The sequence below is a fragment of the Vanellus vanellus genome, assembly GCF_965231255.1.
Source record: "Vanellus vanellus genome assembly, chromosome: 2".
Lineage (NCBI taxonomy): Eukaryota > Metazoa > Chordata > Aves > Charadriiformes > Charadriidae > Vanellus > Vanellus vanellus.
The window spans coordinates 8,380,796-8,403,374 of record NC_138906.1 but is presented as its reverse complement, the minus strand read 5'-3'; the positions used below and the strand labels follow the sequence as shown (position 1 = coordinate 8,403,374).

At 37.3% G+C, this 22,579-nt stretch overlaps 1 protein-coding gene across 1 annotated transcript in view; it reads left to right on the top strand.

The window, feature by feature from the left end:
- Positions 1-22,579, top strand: part of KMT2C (lysine methyltransferase 2C) — a 201,363-nt gene that overhangs the window by 76,154 nt on the left and 102,630 nt on the right. The window contains exons 5-6 of the mRNA XM_082498871.1: positions 714-853; positions 2,508-2,617. Coding sequence (XP_082354997.1) covers positions 714-853; positions 2,508-2,617 — 250 coding nt within the window. The remainder of the gene's footprint in view (positions 1-713; positions 854-2,507; positions 2,618-22,579) is intronic.

Below are 22,579 nucleotides of genomic sequence, written 5' to 3'. Positions count from 1 at the left end.
CTTTTTTCAGTTCCCTCCACTCTTTTCTTCCTGTTCCACCCCCCACCTCCCCTTTTTTTTTCTTTTTAAACACCTTGATGGTATTGGATAAAGATATTTATTTCCAAGCAGCTTTTTCACTCCTGGCCTTTTTGCTCTCTTCCCCCCATAGCTGCTGTATTTCATCCAGGCACCTTACCCCTGGCCGCTGCGGTCTCCTTTGAGAACACTGTCGGTGCTGTGCCCTGGACCAGCTGTTAAGGCTGCAGGGAGAGGGCCATATGAAAGCTGCAGCTGGTGCTTGCCACTTACACCACTCTCTTTTCTTCCTTCTACATCTCTTCTTCCCCAGAGTAACACAGACTGCTTGCGGTTACCTAATTCTCTGTTACTAGGGTTGGGCAAGTTTTAATATCAAACAGCAGCAGACTTTAAGAAGTGTGTGTCCTAAAGGATTGGAAGCGAGCAGGCTGGGGAAAGGAGCATTTTACCAAGCATTTTTTTTTTTTTTTTGTCTATTGAATAGCAGCTTTAACTGAAAACTTTGTTATTGGGAAAAATATTGGGCTAAAGTACGAGGAAGAAAGATTTTTGTTCAGGTTGTTCTATATTATATCATGTTTGGAAAAATTTATATTCACTTTCCCCGAGTTTTGGATCATTTACAAGTATCTAGCTAATAGAACAAAGAATGTGGTCACTTACAAGTTTTGTTTTTCTGCTCCCCGATACAGATCTAGATCGAGTATAGCATCATGTACAAGTGTAAGCACCCAAACTGCTTCTGATGATCAGGTTGTCAAATTCTGGGATGAACTCAGTTTAGTTGGCTTACCAGATGACATTGATGTTCAAGCCTTATTTGAGCCAACAGGTAAGATGTGTTCCTAACCTTTTTTCCTGTCCAGTAGTAGTACAGTAGTTACAATAACAGTGGGTGAAATTTTTCAGCTGTTCTTTTTCTGTACTCTGGTGTTTGTCAAGTGTTTGATGATGCTTTTGTAGCTTTTGCCAATGTTACCTGGTGTTTTTGTGTAGTCTGCTCTTCAAGTACTGGATGGAATCCTTGTCAGCTTTGTATGGAGAAATATTTGTAATCTACTGCTGAACTGGTGTTGAGGTAGTAATATCTTTGGTATTATGATTTTATTTTGTGGAGAAAGGGAAAAAGAAATGAGACACAATCTAATATAATTCTTGAAGCCTTAATACCCTAGCCTTACCTAATCTCCTATTGCTAGTGCGGGGTTATCAGAAATAATGGAAGGGAAGATTTAAAAGAGCAGTATTGATAGAACGCATAATACGGTTGTGTATTTCCAGTATCTGCAGATTTTCTGTCAGAAAACTGTCTGGTTGGTCATCTGCTCTTTCATTTTAATGGAACTTTTCTTTTTACTCGGTTATGAATTACTTTTTCAGAAAGCATCTATGTCCAAATGCTTTGCCAATAGTCTACTCATGTATTTTGCCTCAAAAGTAAAAAGATATTTGTGCAACAATATAAATGTCATTCTTTCATGAGTGTGGAAAGTCATTTCAAAGTCTAATTAAAAACAAAGAATAAAATTTTATGGTTTGTTTTAAATAGTTATATCGTAGTGTGTGTGAGTGGGCAGGGGGGTTATCAATTTAAACTTTTTTAAGTTGTTGTTATGATTTGTAGACAACTCTTCCCAGGTCCTTACAGAGATTTTAGGGGGGAGTTCGTTCGTTGCTGAATGACTAAATTGACCAAGTACCTAATTTAAACGGCTAATGTAAAGCATCATTTTTAGTTGCGTGTAAAGCTATCACAGAATTCCTTTGGAAGTATACATCATTTACATTGTTTTCCCAAAATTGAATTAGAAACTTCTTTCAAGAGATACCTGTTGAATTCTGCAAATTCTGATTTTTTTTTTTTGTTATGTAGATAAACATTTTAATTATATCTCTGTAAAGCGTGTGTCATATTGACAGTTTTCTCAGTCATTTTTATGGTGTTTATGCTGTATTTTAAGCTTTTACAAGTTTTAGAAACTTTTACAAGTTTCTGAAGCATCATGTGAGCGTGTTCTACATTAACATACAAATCTGTATCTGGCCCTTGGGTTAAGAGTACATACGGAGGCAAATGTTATCTATGGTGAAAAGTAAGAGCAAATGTAACTCTGTGTGTGTGTCACACACACATTGCATATAGAATCGTAGTCATAGGCTCATATACATCCCACTGTTATTATTGTATGATTAGGCATGTGAAAATTAGAAACAGGTACACAGAATGTGTTGAAATGAAGAGGAAGGTGTGTTACGTATCCAAAAAATTGCAGTATATTTAGTGTCTGATAGTAACATAGTCTGATAGGAATGTATTTAGTGTATAATAATAAGGACAGTAAACGTTGCAACAAGAAAAACAGGAGGAAGAGAGGCTATTCATTTTATCTGGCAAGTATTTACTACTAGAACTAAATTCCATACTTAGAGGAAGCGCTTGACAAGAGTTGTACAACCAAAGCTCTTTTTCTTTCATCATGCATTAGGTCATTGCTGGGCTCATCACCGCTGTGCGGAGTGGTCATTGGGAGTCTGCCAGACTGAAGAGCAGCTATCGGTGAACGTGGACAAAGCTGTTGTCTCAGGGAGCACAGAAGTGAGTAAAAAGACTTGAATGCTCAGTCCAGTAAGAGAATAGGGGTGGGGTTAAAAAAAAAGACAGTAGACTAATGCAATACAAGGTATGACCAAAAATATCCACGTATGGATCTCTTGAGTTCACATTTATAGTAGGATTTCTTTGGACAGGTCTTCATGATAAAATCTACTGTTGCAATTTATTAAAAAGGCTCATGGAATGTACCATTAATTAGTTCTGAGGTAACTAGAATGTAGGAAGTACCTGACTGACCAAAACAAAATACAGAGGAAAAAAAAGTTGAGTTCAAATTAGCAAATGCCCCACTAGGTAGAGGAAGTAATTATTTTGCTGGTTTATACTCTGAAATTATATGACTCAAATATAGTAAAAGAATTTCTTAATTACTTTCATACCAGTTTCAAAAAGCAGGTTAGTATAGGAAAACTAGCGTTTACCACAAAGCCTATGTTACTTTAAATATTGATAGAAATACATACATAAATATTTAGTCTTCTAATTTGACATGGTAATGTATTTGGAAATGTAGGTACCTTTGAAAAGGACAGACTCCTTCCGGTGTCATATTCTGAAAGCATTTTGAAATGATGAAGAGACCTATTTCACATTGGTTTTACCAAATGTAGCTATAGTTTTTGGTAGTATTTTTTCAACTTTTGTAGATGATTTAAAAAATTTTACTTTTTTCTATATTAATCAGTCACGCTATCAAAAAAACAATCTGTAATTTTTGCTTGTTTTCCCATGATTGTGCTTAGGTTTATTTTTACTTGATTCTTAAAAGTTTTTCATGCATTATATTAAAATAAAAAAAATGATGCAGAAGATACCAGTAAGTGTTCTGCATTGTGTGGACTAAAAAGCTGCTTTAAATCAGTCTTTCAATACAAGCCATATAACACAGCTTTCCTTGCACTTTCTACTTTTACTGATATTGAATAAATTCTTTGCTTTGAATAATTTAATTGATTTCTATATGTCTGCTTTCAAAATAAAAGACTATTCAGAGTGAATGAACCTGACAGTATGAAGTTCTAAATGAGCTTGAAGATGTTAAAGCATTTGTATGTGTGTGTGCATGTATAAAAAAATCATAAAAAGAATTGAAAGAACATCCAAAATTGGCTATTTTTTTGTTTAAATCTCCCTGCTGAAAAGTTTTCATCTCCTTGGTTTTGGCTGATGGTGGTGGCTTGTAGTAATTTTGTGATCAGCTCATTCCTGTCTGTAGTCATTTTCATTATAATATTTTGGTTTGTAACAGCAATCCTTGCTGCATTGTTCAAGCTTGTGTTTTGCTCTATTGAATTTCCTCCTGTTTTCACTATTGCAGTTCTGTTTCTTTTGATATGGTCCCTTGCTCCTCCCTCCCCTGTGCCTCAGGGTGATGGTGCCTCACCTTCACATCATCAGTACATTTTAAGTTTTGTGTAGATGTTTATAACACAAATATTTAAATAAGAATTTTTGAAGAATCACACATCTCTGGTGTGATAGTTTCCATTTCAGTCGTGTCTTTTCATGTGCTGCTTTGTAGCTTCTCTAGTAATCTTTTCAAATTCTGCAAATAATTTTTATATACCCCCGTTGCACATGTTTCAGTGCAATGCAGAGAGATGAGAGAAACTTGAATCAAGTGCCGTTCTGCATATTTTCTAATCAATCTTTGCTGAAACCATGGAGAAACTTTATTTGCTGTAATTCAGCAGTCAGCCAGGAAAGAAAGATGTTTTGGTTGTTCTCTTTCATTTGTATTATGAGATCCCCAGGGAGACTAAAGCAAGGGTGCAACTGTCATTGTCTGATTCTAGAGGAGTAGGTAGACAAAATGGGACATCTTTATCCTGCGGTCATAGCAGGGAAGTTTTTTCTTTTTTTTTTCCTTTTTTTTTTTTCCTTTCTTTTTTTCTCCAAGAAATAAGAAGCAAACTCTTCTGTAGTTCTCTGTTCCTGACCATGGAGCAGCAGTGTTGGGTTTGCTCAAAGAGTTTGTGTATAACTGATTGGGAGCCCAAGTAATCCTGTGTTTGCTTTTGTCCAGGCTGTAGTGCTTGATAATAATTTTTCACTGCTTTTTAACTTGTCACTGAGGTAAAGAAGGCACAAAAAAGTATAAGGTGCTTGTTATCCTATGCGACAGTGGAAAATTTAGCTTAAGAGAAGAAATTTTCTTTGTGTGACATATTTTGAAAAGTTTGGAATGAAAGCTATAGCGATTTATTGTATGTTTTTGCGTTTACAGCTGCTTGTGCTTTAGTTTTGCTAAAATTTTGCTCTTCTTTCTAATGTGATGTTACTGTTGTCAATGCAGATGCAAGTATGTGCTCAGGGCATGTAGAAAAATAGTTTAAATAAAAACAAGCTGTATGCTATTTCCTCTACTTGCCACCAAATTTGCTTTGTTTTTTGGTGGGGTTTTTTTTTTTGGTTGTTGTTTGCTTGGTTGGGGATTTCTGTCTTCTTGGAAATCCCTCTGGCATAACATGAGTTTATGATGTGGTCTGCAGAACTGACATCTTTCCTTAGCTGGGAAAGTATGTTCTGTTTTCTTTATGTTCATGTACAGATAAAGTTTTGACATGTAACAGCCTTTTTCTCAATAGTGTAGTCCATTAGTTTAGGTCTTTTAATTTGTGGAGATCATTCTGGGGCTGTTCTTACCTTGAAAGTCTCTTTCATTTGTAAGTTACATTCATGTTTCTCATTAGTTAGGCTGCCTATTGTCTGCAAATCTGTTTTAACTGGATATGACAGTGTTTCTTATTACTCTGTTTACCAGTTGAGATGTCCATTTGGCTTCACTGAACTTGTGATTGCGTTAATAAAGCTTGTGTAGACATATTTCATTGACCTGTTCCAAAGTATGTAGGTTAATTCATGTTGGTTTTCTTCTTGGCCTGTTTGCTGGAAGTTTAAAATACAGTACTATGGAGATCTCAGTATCTGTGCATGTTTCACAAAGTAACTTGCTTAGCGTGTCTTTGTTCTTCAGTTCTTTCTTTTGGTTCACTCATTTTGAAAGCCTGGCAATTTATTTAGTGAGACATCTGACCAATTTGTTACACATCTTTGTGTGTAGACATGGGTGGGTTCTTTGACTTTCTTTGGAGGTCTTGGTTTTGCCTCTCTTTAATATGAATGAGTGCACATACATACATCTGTGTATGTGAGGTGTTTGGAATCTTGTGCATCATGTTATTTTACAACAACTAACAAAAGCTGGAATATACAGTAGAGGTTATGGTGGTAGATGTGCTCTAGCCCTTACGGGTGGTATAGGTGACTCATTTCATCTCGTGGCTTGTCTTGCTTACCTCAGTTATCTCAGCAAGTGAGAATCACGGGGTTTATCAGAACCACTTTCTAAGTTTAAAAAGTCATAAGGAAGAACTGGTGATCCAGGTGACAAGCATAGTGTCAGAGCTTTTCTGAAGTTGACTCTTAAGAATTCACATGCTTATCTCTGGAGCTTGTACAGTATGTAAGTTGAAGAGCTTGGAACACCCAAACATGGCAGTTCCTTCCCCCACTACTTTAATAGCTTTTCATGGGTTTTTGGAATAATTTTGTTTGAAACTTTGAAAGAAAACAACTCCTTGGAATATAGGCAGGGGAGAGAAAACTTCCAGTGATTTGCTTGATCCAAGACTTAATTAAATTGCTTATAATCTGTAAGTGCTCTACTCAGTACATAAAAGTTACCATAGTAGAGGAGCTGTCATACTGTCAGATTTATGAAGGACAGACTTTTATCAGTAGGGTATTTCTCCAGGTATTTGTGGTAAGATGCAAAGACAGTATGAAGTGGAGATTTAGTGAAGTAAACTAAGCAAAGGGAAAATGATTGAACAGAAATCAGAGATTTTAATGAAAAAAAAAAAAAGATGTGGTCAAGCAGAATTTTCTGCTTTTTCTTGTATTTCTGGCTTCAGTCTGATGCTTTCTTGACTATGCTGCTTTTTGGTATTTGGAAGTGTGAACTTACTGGCATTACCATTTAAAATGGAGGCCTTTAGGGTTTGCATCTGCTCAGCTCTTAAGAAGAGTGGTTTCTGAAATATTTTCAGGTATTTTTAAATACTGCTTTATAATTTCCTTGTTTATTTTACATGCATTGAGTAGGTGGCTGTTTCTAAGGAAATACTAATGTTTACTCCTTGTCTGCCTTCATTGTCTATCCATAGCTCTTCTGTATGCTACAAAGTCCCAAACAGGGTGGGCTGCTTTTTCTCCCCAATATGCAAGTAGCTCAATTCAAGCAGTGAATTTAAGGAAGACTTGGTAGATAATGTGTTCGAACCACTTCTGAACAAACTGTGCACAAGGAAGGAATGCAGTGGTAACTTTCCCAGCCAGCTTTCTCTTCTGATAAGATGTAGAAAGCAGTTTACAAGTCTGGGAGAATTTGTGAAGGACACTGAAGTCAAAGAAAACAGTATTGGTGGAAACCAAGAAGGAGGTTCCTATCTACTTAAAGACTAAATAGGGGAAACATGATACTAATGAAGTGTTTGAAGCAGTCATTCCAAAATATTACATTACTCTCCATTTTATAAAATTTAGATTTTGTTTTGCTTTGAAATTCTGTATAGCTCTGTGCATATTTATCCACTTCACAGTTTTAAATTTTCCAGTAATAGTCGAGTGTTTTTCCAGGACCAAGACTCTTTCCATCTAGACAGCTGAAAAATTGCTGTCGTCTTCTCCCACCCATCCATTTTTTTTAGTTAATCAGGGCAGTATCTTTCTGTACAAGGCAGCTGTTTTCAGCTCCTGCTGAGTTTCTGCAGGCTGTTTGGCATGTTATCATTGCTGAGAACTGTAGGAGTTGTTGCTTTGCATAGAGGCAAGCTAATCAATAGGATCTTGCCTTGTTCCAGACTCAAAACGATCTGCTGTTTTGACACTCCTCTCTCCTGTAAGCCCTTTTCACATGGTAACACAGTCTTGATTTTTTTTTATTTTTTTTTTTTTTTAAGGCAGCTTCCCTTGAATTCTGTCACCAGAGGCAAGAGATTGCGCTGTTTGTAGATGCTTCCAAGTTGGGGCAATGTTACAAGGCTTGCATATTAAATACCTCACTCAAATTGTTTCTTAAGCCCTTTCCCTCTACTGTTTTTAATTCTTTGTTCAAGATTCTATTTCAGCATGATGCTTTCCAAGCTAACCCATAAAGAAATAAATTCAGGGGAAAGTTGGGAACCATTTAAAATGTTTATACTTCTTTTTAAACCGTTTATCTGTATTTTAAATGTATATTCACCCCTTAGGCTTAGTACACTGCTCATCTTGTTGAGACTTGTCCATGTTTTTAGTAGCACGTGTGTATGCGTACTTGTGTTGCTTTAAGTTGGAAACCAATATGGCTAAATTAATAATTCCTTTTGTTGTTCCTTGTATGTAAAGATGAGCATCAACATCTTTTCATACTGTTAACTTCATACACTGTGGATGATTGTACCCATTTAGCCATAACAATTTTTCAGCTGGTTTTATTTTTTGTCGGCATGAAAAGTGTGTGTGAAAAATGGTTTAGATGACAGAATCCTGAAGACAGGGTTTCACACGTCTCAACCTAGCTGAACAGAGTGTATAGCGATTCTTTTTTTTTTTTTTTTTTTTTTTTTTTTTTTTTGAGGTAGAGTGCAGGATTTGCAGTTCCTTGGTGTTCTAAAAGCTCTCTTCTTCCTTTTTCATTATTGGAAGAGTTAGTAATTCTTAGAGCCAGGGAAAAATGCATGAAAAACATCATCTATAATAATTTATACCGGTTCTGGGCAGAGTCCTCTGTATTTGCCCATTTTTCAAGGAGAAGCTTTGTAATGTGATACTACAAGAGCAGCTCTGGTATTCAGAAGCTCCTCTCCCAACTCTTGAGTTTTTTATGGTACTTTTGCACACACAAGGCACTTACTTGGCTTCTCTTTATCTCCCTTTACTGCAGCTTGGGAGTGACTACCTGGCTGCTCTATTGGAGTGGCATCTGATTTTATCTTACTGAGTTGTTCCCCTCCCCCCCCCCCCCCCCCCCGCGTAGTTGCTTTTGTCTTGCAACTGAGGAAGGAAGTACTGCAGGAAATATTCTTCCAAAATAGCATTTTACTTTTTTATGGCTTGCTGTCTCTCAGAGAACTCCAGTACAGAAAGTGCTAGAGAGAGACTAGAGGAATAGTGACATAGGTCTCATCAAGAAGACAATTCCATGTGCTGTTGGTCAATTTAGGAGTTTCATTCGGTTCCTAGTATTTTCTAGAAAAAACTGTTGTTCAGCAGTGGGGGGCATGAGGTATTTCAGTTTTCCATTAATTTCCTTTTTGTTATTTTGGAATTCCTCTAGATATTTGTAGCCATTTCCCTGTGGCTGATGGTAAGCTTTATACTTCAAGGAAAGAGATGGTGACTAAGAGTACAGCTTTGGTAACATTTTAACACTGTAAATTATCTTCTGTGGATTACTCTGTTCCGCAGTGATTTGGATTTTGGTCACCTGAAGCCAGATTGTTTGTGTTTTGGAGAACGTGAGCCAGATTGTTCTTACAGCTTGTTAAAGACATCAGAAACACTACCTCAATTATTTTATATCTCTCTTTTCCAAGTTCTTCAAAGCAGCCACAATACCTTAAAATTGTCATAGGTGTTTTTTATTTACTACATGTAATTCTTCTGGAACACTTTTGTACACCATAAATGATGTCAGCTTTGATAAATCTGTTCAGGTTCAAGAGCTGCCATGGGACCTGTATGTGTGTTCAGTTTTTTGCAGGTCCAGCAATTTGAGCATAGATACTTGCCTACTTAGTTAGATTTACAACTTCTCATTAATATTGCCAGATGAAAAATTATTAAAGTGTTCTTTCATTTGAACCCAAATAAGTCTTACCATGATACACCTTTGTTCATTTGAAGTCATTGTCCTGTAGCAGCTGCTTTGAAAAGCATACATCAAAATAGAACAACCAGGCATAGGGAAGAAGTGAGAACAAGCAGGTAAGAAGGAAGCTTGACATTTGAAATTATACTAGGATTATTGAAAAATTCACCCTTTCCTGTTTTCTTCTCACTTAGAATCTGACTCTAGGAGCCAAAGCAAATAAAGCATAATGTAATATACTTTATGAAAAAAAAAAACAAAACACAAACCACCAACCAACCAACCCCAAAGCCTGGCTTTTTGCCTAGTAGTTGTTTTTAACCCTATAGTCACTTTTGCCAAATTGTTATGGTTTGTTTGTGTGTTTGTTTTTTTTTTCCAAATTATTCAATGGGATTTTGTGCATTCTATTTTTTCTTCTGCAGTGAAACACAGAACAGAAAAAAACTAAATTACAGTTCTCACAAATACAGAATTCTGTTCCCTATCAAAACACAACACCTTTAACACTACAGAGTTTAGGACTCAACTTCAAAAGACAGTTTTCAGTTTCTCCAATTGTCTCATAGACCACATTTTCTACTAAAAAATAAAATAAGTTTTTCTATATCCCTGCTGATATTTAAGAAAATGAAGTAATTAATTTAGTATTAAGTAATAGTTAAAACTGAGTGAATTTGAATCAATAACTCTACGCTTCTCTGCTTCTAATATGTTTTTGTAATTATTTTGGCACAAGAAGTATGGATACCTTGGGATCTAATTAGGCTCCACACTTGGATGTGGATCTTCGGTGGCCTATTTAAGAGTTTGAAAGGATTGCTGTGAAATAAAGTGATCTGTCTGAATAGTATGATCATAAACTGAGAGGCAGTAGCATGTGGAAGAAATGTGGCTAAAGTCTAAACACTTTTGATGAAAAAAGGGATCTGAAATAGATTTTAATTTTGAATTTTCCATTTATTGAGAAAGAAAACTTGATTTATTTTCCTAGTGTTTCTGATGTAATTGTTGCTCGTTCGTGAATACTTTGATACTCAAGTAAGTCTGCAAATGTTAACTGAGGGGGGATAGTTTGTGAGTGTTAATTGTGATAGTCTAATTGAGGTTTGTTGAATGAATAGCTGATCTGTTTTTTCTTTCTCCACCAGTTGTTAGATTTCAGATTTGTACTATCTGATGTAAGATATGCTGTTAAGCATTAAGTAACTTTTCAAGTCAGCCGGCCAGTGAAAAAAATAAGGGGTTAAAAAGACACAGTATTGAACTGAAACTGTTTAATTAAACATTTGTTTCTAGGATAATCTGATAAATATTAGGCTGTCTGTGCCTAATATTTTTAAGGAAATACATATATTTTCACTTATTCTCCCTTTATTTAACATATTTATTGTTAACATTCTAGTAAAGGTGGTACTATACTTCAGCATGTTAAGGTCTTTGGAATTTTTGTGAGTGGAAAAGTCTATTATAAATATGAAGAAATATTTATTTCAAAGCTATATGACACATCCCCAATTTAGCACTTTTTTTTAATTAGCATCTCAAGAAACAGAAAATGTTCCTTTCTGGAGAGATGTAAAACACACTGTCCAGTTTAAGTAGAGTGTCAATGTACCAAATGTTGGCAAAGTGTTTGCTTTAGAGTTTTTCCTGCACACTTGTTTTGGGAGTTTGATTCTTAACAAGTGCAAATACTTTAACATGACTTTTCAGTCTTTATAGTAGTTCCTTGCTTCATAACCTATCATCATGATTCTGACCTAGTGATTAGAAAAAGGAGCACATGACAATGTGAGACCAGTTTAGCTATAGTTAATTTTTAGATCATCTTCAATGTGTTGATTCTGTTAACAAGAGGAAGGCAGGCATTCATTTATGAACCACGGTTTGGAGGAGCATTTGTTTTCTCAGATGAAACAGAAGAAAAGGTGTACGTTTTTAAACTAATTTTTTTTTTTAGATTTTTATTTTGATTTGCTTTGTCCTGAGCCTTCTGTGAAATAACAGCTGTGCTTGTATCCCTACCTTTTGTATATAGAAAAAAATATATTGTGAATTTGTCTATATAGCAAGTTGCATTGTCAGTGCACGTTATAACTCACTGATTAGAGTGAAATTGTGTCTTGTTCCTTCTTTGGTCCGTAGGAAATAAGTGCTAGAGCTTAACCCCTGCCAGCTGTTGGAAAGGGACGACTAGTGCACGTATTCTAATATATACATTTAAAGTAATAAACTTTATTGAGAGTAAGAGAGGACTTGTCATAAACTGTCATTTTTTTTCCAGTGTATGAATATAATTTCCGTGACTTCATTGCCTGATTTCCCCCTGCAATTTTGTCGACCTGAACAGAAGCACAATGTCATTTCTGGCAGGCGAAATCTACACAAATGTGCTTCTCCATAATAACTGCATTTCTGGAACACAGTAGCAAATGAGGAGGGAGAAGACTTGGGTTACTTAGGCAGCACAAGACATCTTTCCTTAAGATGGTTCGTATGGCTTCGTCTAAGGGAAAGTGTTTGATTTTCAGCCTCACCTATTGCTTTTTATCACCCACTGCAGTGGTGCTGCTGGTGTCCCGCTGGGTGCCAGGAGGCTGTTCTGCGGGAGCTCGCCCTGTGAGCCCTCCTGTGGCACTGAAGTTGGAAAGCAGAGTCAGCCTCAGAGTTTCCAGTCTGTGGGTTTTTTTTTTCAAGATGAATGCTTTGAAAGATGCACCTTGCTTGAACTCTGGATGTGGAATGTGTGGGTACTAGAATCAGGGGAGAGAGACTGTTGCTACAAAGACATTTCTGAGAGGGTTTTGATGCTGAATAGATGATGGGCATTGCAGATGCTAAGGGCAGTCTGTGAGGTGTAGGAAGCAGACAAAATGGACTAGGGGCATGGAGAGAGACTGAGAGAGAACCAGCAATAGCCCAGAAATGAAAGCCGAAAAGCCTAGCTGAGAAACATGAAAGGGCTTATGTTCCTGAAGGAATTTCCAGTGCAGGTTTCCTTTATTCAGTAACATTCACTGAAATAATTTACGGAAAGCTCTGAAGTGAAATTGTTTAGTGTGTGTTCCAAACTGGTGAAGTGTGTTTCACAAAGACCTTTTCTTCCTTTTTGCATGACTTGGGTAGAAAACACTTTTTTCATAATACGCCCAAAGAAATTCTCTATATTCTTTTTTCTCTTCCCCCCGCCGCCCCCGGGTGTCTTTCTTAAGTGTTACCCTAAGCATTAAGGCAGCGACATACTGGTTCACGCTGATGTAGCACTCTATTGCTGGGCATTTGATTTGAAGAGTTTATCATCTGTTTATACCAAGTTATTTTGGGGGCTTACATGTTAAAAAGAGGGAGAACCTGATCTCTGAAGAGTGAAGAAAGCCCACTAAAGGAAAAGCACGCCGTCTCTTAAATCAAGATTATACCTTCTTCCTCAGCTAGTGCTTCATTTTGCTGGTGGGACTGAGCCATTTTGGTGCTTTGTTGTAGAACAAGAGAATATGGATACCTGGGCTCTCCCTTCCTCCTGTCTTTCTACACTCAGCAGCAGTAGCATAGTCCTTTAAGGTCTATGAAAGAAAGAAAATTACAACATAATGCCCCCAGATTTTAAATGTGGAACAAGGAAATAACAAAACGTTCTTTTTAAAATTTATGAAAATATTTAGAAATCTATTTCTGTTATTAACCCATTAATATTTTCAGCAGATAAGAAGACTGGAGTTCTATATATATTAAAAAAAGGCAGGAAGATGTTCCCATCTCTTAGCGAGCATGCCAACAGTAAACCCATAGAAACTTACACAGGAAAGTGTAGCAGTGCTGCCTATCTGCTTACTTTTGTAGGTATTTGAATGCAACCCTTATTTTCCTACCTTACTCCCACCTCACTTGTGGCTGCTTCTTATTTAAATATTTTATATTCAGTCTTTTCCATAGCTAATGTGGATCGATCTGTTGTTTTTTTTTAATGTTAGTGCTTAAGGGTCTAATTTTGCCTTTGTGTGATGGTAACATTTATGAAAAAAGACTTATTGGTCTTTTGTAGTTAATATTGGTTAGTTTTAGTCAAGGACGGGTCCTCATTATGCTGTGAGTGTTATGGAAATAAAAAGGCATCCCCCTTGCCTTCAGAAGCTTGCTCTTTAATAGATAGCACATGAATAAAAGGAAAAAATACCCCTATGGGACAAGCTGTAGATATACTTGCTGAGCTGTAGCATTGTTTGGTTAGTGTTAGACAATTGACTTCAATCTTGGTTTCATAGTGGTTTCTCTTTTAAATAACATTTCACTTAAGCATGTCTTTCAGATTTTTCATGGATGTGGGTCACATGCGCTTTTTTTGAACAAGAACTTTAAAGTTCAGTCTCTTTAATGAAATTAGAGTTATAAAGTGGGGTTTGATTATTCCAAGCAAAGGAATCTGAGTAATATTTTACCTAATATAAATCATTATGGGTTTTCATTTGGGGTTTTCACCCATCCTCAAAAAAATTCATACAAAGATATTTTAATTTAAAACTCAGGAGTACTCGTATTAGTCTGTTGTCATCAGTTTGCTTTTAAGCAGTAGCCTAAAAACAGCTTCTGAGGTTGGTGTACTCAGCAGCTTGCAAAATCAAACCATTAGCAAAAAATAGTTTTGAACTCCCTAAAGATTTTGTTATTGACTTCCATTAGTGTAAATTCTGTCCCAGAGTTGCAGATTGAGCATAAATATTGCAGGCCTCAGTATGAAGTAGTCCCATTAATGCAGGTGTCCTTGAGTGTGTTTTTAATAACATGGAACAAATCACGCATGAGAGAGACATCTTATGAATCTTCACAAATGTGCACCAACTGCCCTTCATGTGCAAGTATCACTCGGTGATAAATACAGGCGCTACTTGCATTAAAGCTATTTTTTCTAACGATCTAGGCTACCACTGATAGTCATCTCTTTATGTGAAAGAATTAATATTGTTTATTTTCATTTATATAATTATCCTCTGCATTCTGCAGTTCTGACCTGGGAATAAAAAGTAGGCAGACAGTAGTAGGTCTGCCAATAATGAACTTGTAGGTGTTCCATGAATCATAGTCATGATTGATATTATTAATAAGAATCCTATTTAATAATGTCAGTTGACAACTGATGAAGTGGCATGTTCTCAAATCAGCACTTCCCATAAGCTTTTTTACTCTTGTGTTTTTAATTCAGTGTTGTTAATGTATTGCTTCAAAGATGTCATGTTCCTCTTCAGTATATCAAGGGGGGAAAGTAGCTGTTGTTAAATAAATAAATAAAAGAATAAGTAATTGCTTCCTGGAGCATCTAACATTGGTAAACCAACTTGATACACCCTAAATATATTGCTGTGACATGGTCTTACTTCAGATACAATGAGAATACACGTATTCAATCTGCAGTCTAGATAATTTTGTTTTATAAAACTTAAGGTATTTCCCCATCTGGCCTTCTCACTTCCAATTTTTAATTCATAAAATAACATTTCATTTTTAAAAAAAAAAAAATATTCCTCCACTCTGCTTCTGTATGAAATTGCCTTGAAAAGAACTGGGAAGAGTGGCAGATTTTGTAGACTAAATAGTGAATCTGGATATAAATAAACTGCTGTCAAATATCCAAGCAAATACTGTTGTTTTGGTTTTTTTTCTTTTCAATTACTACAGGTTGTTATGGCAATATTAGGTGTTATTTGTATGGTATATCCAGGGAGATGTGTTGACAAATCATAAACCTTCAAAAAATAATAGAGGTTTTCAGAGAAATAATACAAGACAACAGTTCGGTTGCTTTCATAATTTGTTGAGCTGTGTGAGGAAAACGCTCATTTTCCAAAATGTAAATGGATTTGGTGTGTTGAATAGGTAAGAGTTTCAGGTTTTCCAAGTGTTTTTCAATGACAGTAACTTGAAATAGATGGTGAATTGTTGGGGATACTGTTACCGTTATACATCCATCACATCAGAGATCACCTTGGGCACCTCCAGAGTGTTTGCTTTCTGTCAGACGTAAAATATTGTGATGGATAAATCCCCCAGAAAAGGTCGGACCTGGCAGCAATGCTCACTCATCTGAGAAACTAAAAGGTCAAAATACCCAAGAAGCTGGTAAGACTAGAAGCTGAGCAGCACAGTAACATGTGGTTGTACTTCCACTCATAATACTATGTGAGCCCGTTGTGTTTGGTACTTCTGGAAGCGCATTTCTGTGGGTGAGTGAGCTGTTATAGTCTTATGCAGCAGTTCAGTGTTTTTCAGCCTTTGCTGAACTCCTTTAATTGAAATAAATCCATTTTGTGGAAATCTCTTGTGTTACGGGTGTTTTTCATCCTAGTACTGTGACAGCATTGCTCTCTTAACACTACCACAGAATTAGGATCATCATCTGGTGCTAAGATTTCCATGCCATCAGATAAAATTGGTTTTAGAAAACATTGATTGACTCTTGATTGTTTTAACCATCTGAACAGTCTCTCTAATACTACTGGACCTCTCACACGAATTGGCTGAGCGGCCTGTGTCTCTTGAAGGGTTTATTTGTAGATGATTATGATTATTAAGCCTAGGAACCGCAGTGAAGTAGACTTTCCACTGTGTTAGTGTGTGGACAGTCTAAGTTTAGGACTTGTAACCTCGCTGTGGACTTAGAGCCTGGTCTCTGTGGAGCAGTGTAACGCAGAATCCAAAATACAACTCTCGGAATCTCAGGCTGGCTCCTGCTCTTCCTCCAGGCCCATGTCTTTTGTTGACTGAAATGATTTCCTCTTCGCTAGTTCTGATGTATTATTCATGTTATTTTAATGTGGCTTTACTTTTGATAAAGGAATGGGATTTCCCCATTTTAATGTAAACATTGTGATAAAAAGCTTTTAGGACATTATTCTAGTCCTAGTTTTAGCTGTAACCAGATAAGAATAAAAATATCAAAACCTCCTTGGCCCACCATTAGAGATTAAGGAAAAGCACATAGGACTGTACTTCGTTTGACTATATGCTACGTATGAAACGGAAGCTTCATCTAATTGTTTGTGCCTTACTCCTTCAAGAGTGTAAGAAGCCTGTTATACATAGATAGTACCATTAAAAAACACACAGAATCTTGTAGTGGAGAAAAGGAATTTTAATGTAAAAGAGACCAGGTGGGAATTGGTGCTGGAACAGAAGTAAATATGTACATTTACTAAGGGAATCTGTGACTTGTAAAGCATAACACTATTTCCTGGCAATTTTTTTCCATTTGATGGCACTAATATCTCTATAATTAAGAGCAATGGAAGTATTTAGAGGAAAACTGTATACTGTTATAAACCATTCTCTTTTTAATTGAACAGCTGTAATTTCTACCAATGGAACAAACTATATTATAAGAAAATGATTATTAGTTTAAAATGCAAAGTTAAATGAATGCAAAATTAACAAACAGATGGTGAAGAATTATTGTGTTTTATTTTACTCCTGGGTAAAAGGGCTTATGCATGATTGTAAAAATGTCATCACACTTCGTAAACCTGAAAGCAAACAGAATTTGCAGTTGTGCACATCTGTTTTGGGACACTGCTAAAGGGTTAGAAGAATCAATGTTGCTTTCAAATAAGGGTATTCATCAAGAGGATATCATTTACTTAACAGTTATGGCTTCTGCTAAGCATCAGACTTAATGTTCTGTGGAATTCATTACAAAATTTGGCAGCTTTTTTCTTCACAAGCTACTGAGGCAGCATGCTGCAAAACTAACAACCCCTTCTTCTCCTCCCCTCTCCGAACCCCAGAACAGCGGTTGAATTACCTGCTAAATGTTTGACCAGTAATTTAACAATTTTAAATTCTAGGTCAAGATGTTGCACTCTCGATGCTTGCCCGAGGAATGTCAGTGATGGAATAGGATGGAAAGACAAGGGTTTATTTGTTTATTTCAGTAGCTAGTGAATTAAAAAAATTATTATGTAATGTTTGGGGATACTGTGTTTTGGGAGGAGGAATGGGAGAAATATGTGTAAGTAACTAATTCAGTCAAATTGAACAAAAAAAAACTAAAAGCCCCAGCCAGATAAAACATGTGAAGCTTTTATTAGAAAAGAAATTATATTAATGTTTCAAGCTGGTAGTTTCAAAGTATGCCATCTAATTGCTTTATTTGAGCTCAATTTACAAAAATTAGTGAACTGAAGATGTAGGATTTTGTTTACGATGACTCTGTGCCATTTGGAGAGAGCAATTTAGGAACAGCCAAGGAAATAGGAATTATGAACAATAAGGTACTGATTGCAGTCAGTGGGGAAGGAATACTAAGGAGGTGCTCACTAATGAGGAAGGTATTAAAGGCAGGAAATTCTTGTATTTTTTTATGTCTGTACATAATCCAGAGTTCCTTGTCACCCCATCTCTACTATTACCTTGTAATTACGTGTATCATGGAGTATATATGGTGACTTTTGCTGACATTAGCTTTTTGTTAAACTGAGTTAATATATCTACAAAATCTTTGTTAAAAGAACGCATTATTAAAACTATAAAACCAAGCACACAAAGTTAGGACATGCCAGAAGACAGGTTGTGTGCATGCAATTAATGTCCTTTGCACACAATTAATATCCTTTGTGCATATGCCTGATATGTAGTCTTTAATTGTATGATCACATGCAGAACAGATAGTGCCTAGTTCAGTCCATAGGGTGGACATTGCTGTCTTAGCAAAAACCTCTTCAATGTTACATTTTTTCGTAGTTATTCAATGTGTAGGTATATAGTCTGTGCAAATGCTGCTTAAAAGGGAAGAATTACTCATTTCTGGATGAGTTTTTCTAGCATGCTCCTAGTATAATAAACGTGAATAACTTGCCTATAAATTATTTCCAAATAGCAGATTTATGTGGCCTTTCTGTGCATCTTAGGCTCCATTTTCCACAAGATAAGTTGATTCTTTTTTTATTTTTTACTTTTTTTTTTTTACTTAAAAATATCTGCTGATTTGGATGGCAAACTGAGAGATCTTCAACCATACTCAGATTTACTTAAAAAGTTGCACTGATATCGCAGTTCTTTCTTCGCTCTGTTGGAGTTGTGAATGCACAATCTATGTAGAAAACAAGACTGTATTTTATGGGGGAAAAAAGCCCCAAGCTTTTCACATTAAGATTAAGGACTAAAAAAAAACTTAAGAAAAATTTTACTTAGTGCCCTGCCCAATATCATACAGGAGCTCTGTGAAAGAAGTGAAACTGGAACTGTTTTGCAGGTCATCATTCAGTTGCCATAACTAAGTGGTTTTTTATTCTGCAAGTAATCCACAACTTTTTTTCAACACATACTCTTTCCCTTCTACAATTGAAGCAGAGTCCTAGAAGTAACAGGTTTCTTTAATGCAGAGAGTCCTTTTAAGTGTCTATTTTATGCACTAAATCCATGTTGGATCTGCAGTCCTTTTTGTGTTTTAATGTACATACATAGTTATAGTTGTCCATACGTGTGTCGGTTGATTCCTTTATCTGTGTCTCTGTGTATGTGTGTTGCCTTGTAATTGTCTGAATATATCATTTCCTTGTGTCAGGACAAAAAAAGGAAAAGGCAGACCTTCCAAACCACAGGTTGAAAACCTTTATGGTGACACACAGACCTCTGCTATTTGAGCTGGCTAAGTGAGAGTGATATAGCACTGGGAGTCAGAGGACAGCTCACTTCTTGTAGTCTTCATCCAATTTCATTTGCCTCAGACTTCTGACTTTTTGTTCCAGGTTGATTTTTTTTTTTAGCCACTTCTGCTCTTCCTTGTTCTTCCTGCATCCCCTCTCCTTAACCTTTCTATTCCCTCTTCCCCAGGTTCCTTCTGAGATCTGTCGCTTTACCATTTCCTGTGTATTGGCACATCAGTTCCCTCAGTTCTTTATCCAATTTTAGTGCCCCCTTTTAGTTAATTGGCCCTTGAAGTGTCATCCCTGCCCCTCCCCCTCCTTATCTTCCATCTCAGTCCATGGTTTCTCCTCGCAGTCTCATCAGACTCATTCACACAGTGTAGTTAGTCCCTTTTGTCTCTTTTACCCATATTTGTCCATCTGCCTGTGTACTGGATACTCTCATTCCGCAGACGATTTAAGTGACAGTAGTATCAGGAGCCTTTGGGATGTCTGCTTTCCATTCCGGTGGCTTATTGTGCTTAGGCTTGAGTATTTATTACAGACTTCCTCTCTCTAATCCTTGTCAGACCAAAGCAATCTTTGCAGAAGGTACACATAGTCAGGTCAGTGCTAGAAATTGGAGAGGATCAGTCATGATCAATGAGAACAGATTTTTTTTGTGATTTTTTCACTGACAAACTTTTGGAAGTGTTTTACGTTAAAAAAAATAGTTTTCTCAAGCTTGGTCACATCTGGATAGATTTGCAGGGTAAGGGCAGAAGTTGCACCCCCACACTAAAAAATTCCTACCAAATTGCAAGTCCTGTGAGTGAGGTTGTTTTTAAGATCACAGAATCACAGAATCACGGAATTTTCGGAGTTGGAAGGGACCTCTAGACATCATCTAGTCCAACTCCCCTGCCAAAGCAGGATTGCCCAGAGCACATTACTCAGGACTGCATCCAGGCGGGTCTTGAAGATCTCCAGAGAAGGGGACTCCACCACCTCCCTGGGCAGCCTGTGCCAGTGCTCTGTCACCCTCACCGTAAAGAAGTTTTTCCGTGTATTTGAACGGAACTTCCTGTGTTCTAACTTGTGCCCTTTACCCCTCGTCCTGTCACTTGGAACCATTGAAAAGAGCCTGGCTCCATCCTCCTTCAAGCCACCCTTTAGATACTTGTACACCATAATAAGGTCTCCCCTCAGCCTTCTCTTCTCCAGGCTAAAGAGTCCCAGCGCTCTCAGCCTTTCCTCATAAGGCAGATGCTCCAAGCATCATCTTAGTTGCCCTTCGCTGGACTCGCTCCAGCAGTTCCCTGTCCCTCTTGAACTGGACACAGTATTCCAGTTGTGGCCTCACCAGTGCAGAGTAGAGGGGGAGAATGACCTCCCTCGACCTACTGGCCACACTCTTCCCTGTGCAGCCCAGGATTCCACTGGCCTTTTTGGCAACAAGGGCACATCGCTGGGCCATGGATAATTTACTGTCTACCAGGACCCCCAGATCCTTCTCCTCAGAACTACTTCCCAGCAGGTCCACCCCTAACCTATACTGGTGCTTTGCATTCTTCCTCCCCACCTGCAGGACCTTGCACTTGCTCTTGCTGAACCTCATTAGGTTCTTCTCTGCCCAGCTCTCCAGCCTGTCCAGGTCACGCTGGATGGCAGCACGGCCCTCTGGGGTGTCAGCCACCCCACCCAGTTTGGTATCATCAGCGAACTTGCTGAGGATACACTCTGTCCTCTCATCCAGGTCATTAATGAATATATTAAACAAAACTGGACCGAGTATTGACCCCTGGGGGACACCACTGGTTACAGGCCTCCAAGTAGATGAGCGAAATGTTTTTCGTACTCATTTCTCTATTCTCAGAAATGGCTGGAAAGTTTTGACTAAGTGTTCCAAAAGTATTTAAGAGAATTTAGGCATGTGTTATGTGAAGCTTTAGCCTAAGTTTTTGTCATTCAGAAAGCTTACGTTAATAAAAGAGAATTTATATGGAAGTCTTTATAAGCAGTACCCATTCACATCCCTTCATTGATACTGCCACGCTGACAAAACGTTTGGTGTGAACTTAGCTGTATTACCAATAGAGAACTTCTGTCAACAATTTTTAGGCAGGCTTCAGCTCAAGACTGCCATCTAAATTTAGACCTGGTGGACGTGTCTACCTGTGAGCTGTGTTTAAATTCCAATCATAGGCAATGAAGGTCTGGCTGGTATTGTTAATGGAGCCCGAAAATGGACGCCCACTGTTTGGTCAACTGAATTGTGATGAAGTAAATGCCATAAAGTGACTAAGTCTCCATTAAATGTAATGGGAGCTTAAACACTTGGCTCACAGATAGACACTAAATTTAGAGCCTGAAATTTAGATGTCCTCGTCTCAAGCCTTGTGTTGTTTGGAAGCACAATGTGACTGTAAATTCTGCAGTAAATTCTCCTTTTGCTGAGTTTCTGTTAAATGGCTTTGCAAATGTAATTATGCCAGCCTAGCTGTAGCTCCAGAGGATCTGTAGCATAGGCATAACCTATAGAATGCATAAGCCACTTCAGAATCCTTGTATGTGATTTAGGAACGTAAGAGCTGTGCTGGATTAGACAGAAAGCTGACTTCATCCCCGTATCTTCTGCGATGACCAGTAACAGATGCGTAGAGAAGATCATTAAACAACAAGCATGTAGCAATGTTTCCCCAATTATTTTTTTCTCAAGCCTCCAACAATTTGTGGCTCAGACTGTGCTCTGCCAACAAAAAGAAACGTCTACACATACTTCTTAGGACCTTCCGAGCATGAATCAAATGGAACTGGCACAAAATTCTGTTTTCTGAGCCTGCCAAAAAGCAGTCTTAAACCAAAGCTGATGATTTCTGTTCCTGCCTTGTTTGTCCTGAAGTTGCTGATGCTGAAGCCTAATGATCACAATTTAAATTACATTAAACATTATTGACCTTCTCATTGTTTACACGCTAACTAAACAACAGGCTCGTGTGCGCCCTTCTGGCACGGTGGATATTAGATGAGAATTAAGGGAATAGTTGGTTGTTAGCCGTGGGGAAGCTTAGCCTCACTCAAACCATCTGCGTTATCCTAAATCTTGTAGAAAGCGACGAGGTGAATAAAAAAAAAATGCTTTTCCTCATGGAAGTGTGAAAAAAGCAGCAAAGGCGGAGTCTGTGGAGGAAATCATATGCATTCAGTTATTCCACTGCTTTATATAATGATGGGGAGAATGCAACTTCAAGGCATACAAACCCTTCTGTGGAGCTTCTGAATAGACGGAGTTTGAGAACATTTCAGATTATATGAGGAAGAATTTGTGCTCCATAAGGTTTGCATGTTTTCCTTTACCTACTTCAGGTATCAAAAAATGTATCTCCCTTTAGCAAACTTGCTTCTTAGAGGTTATTACCCTGTCACAACTATTATGAAAAACACCCCTGCAAAACATGAGTGCTTTATTGTCCT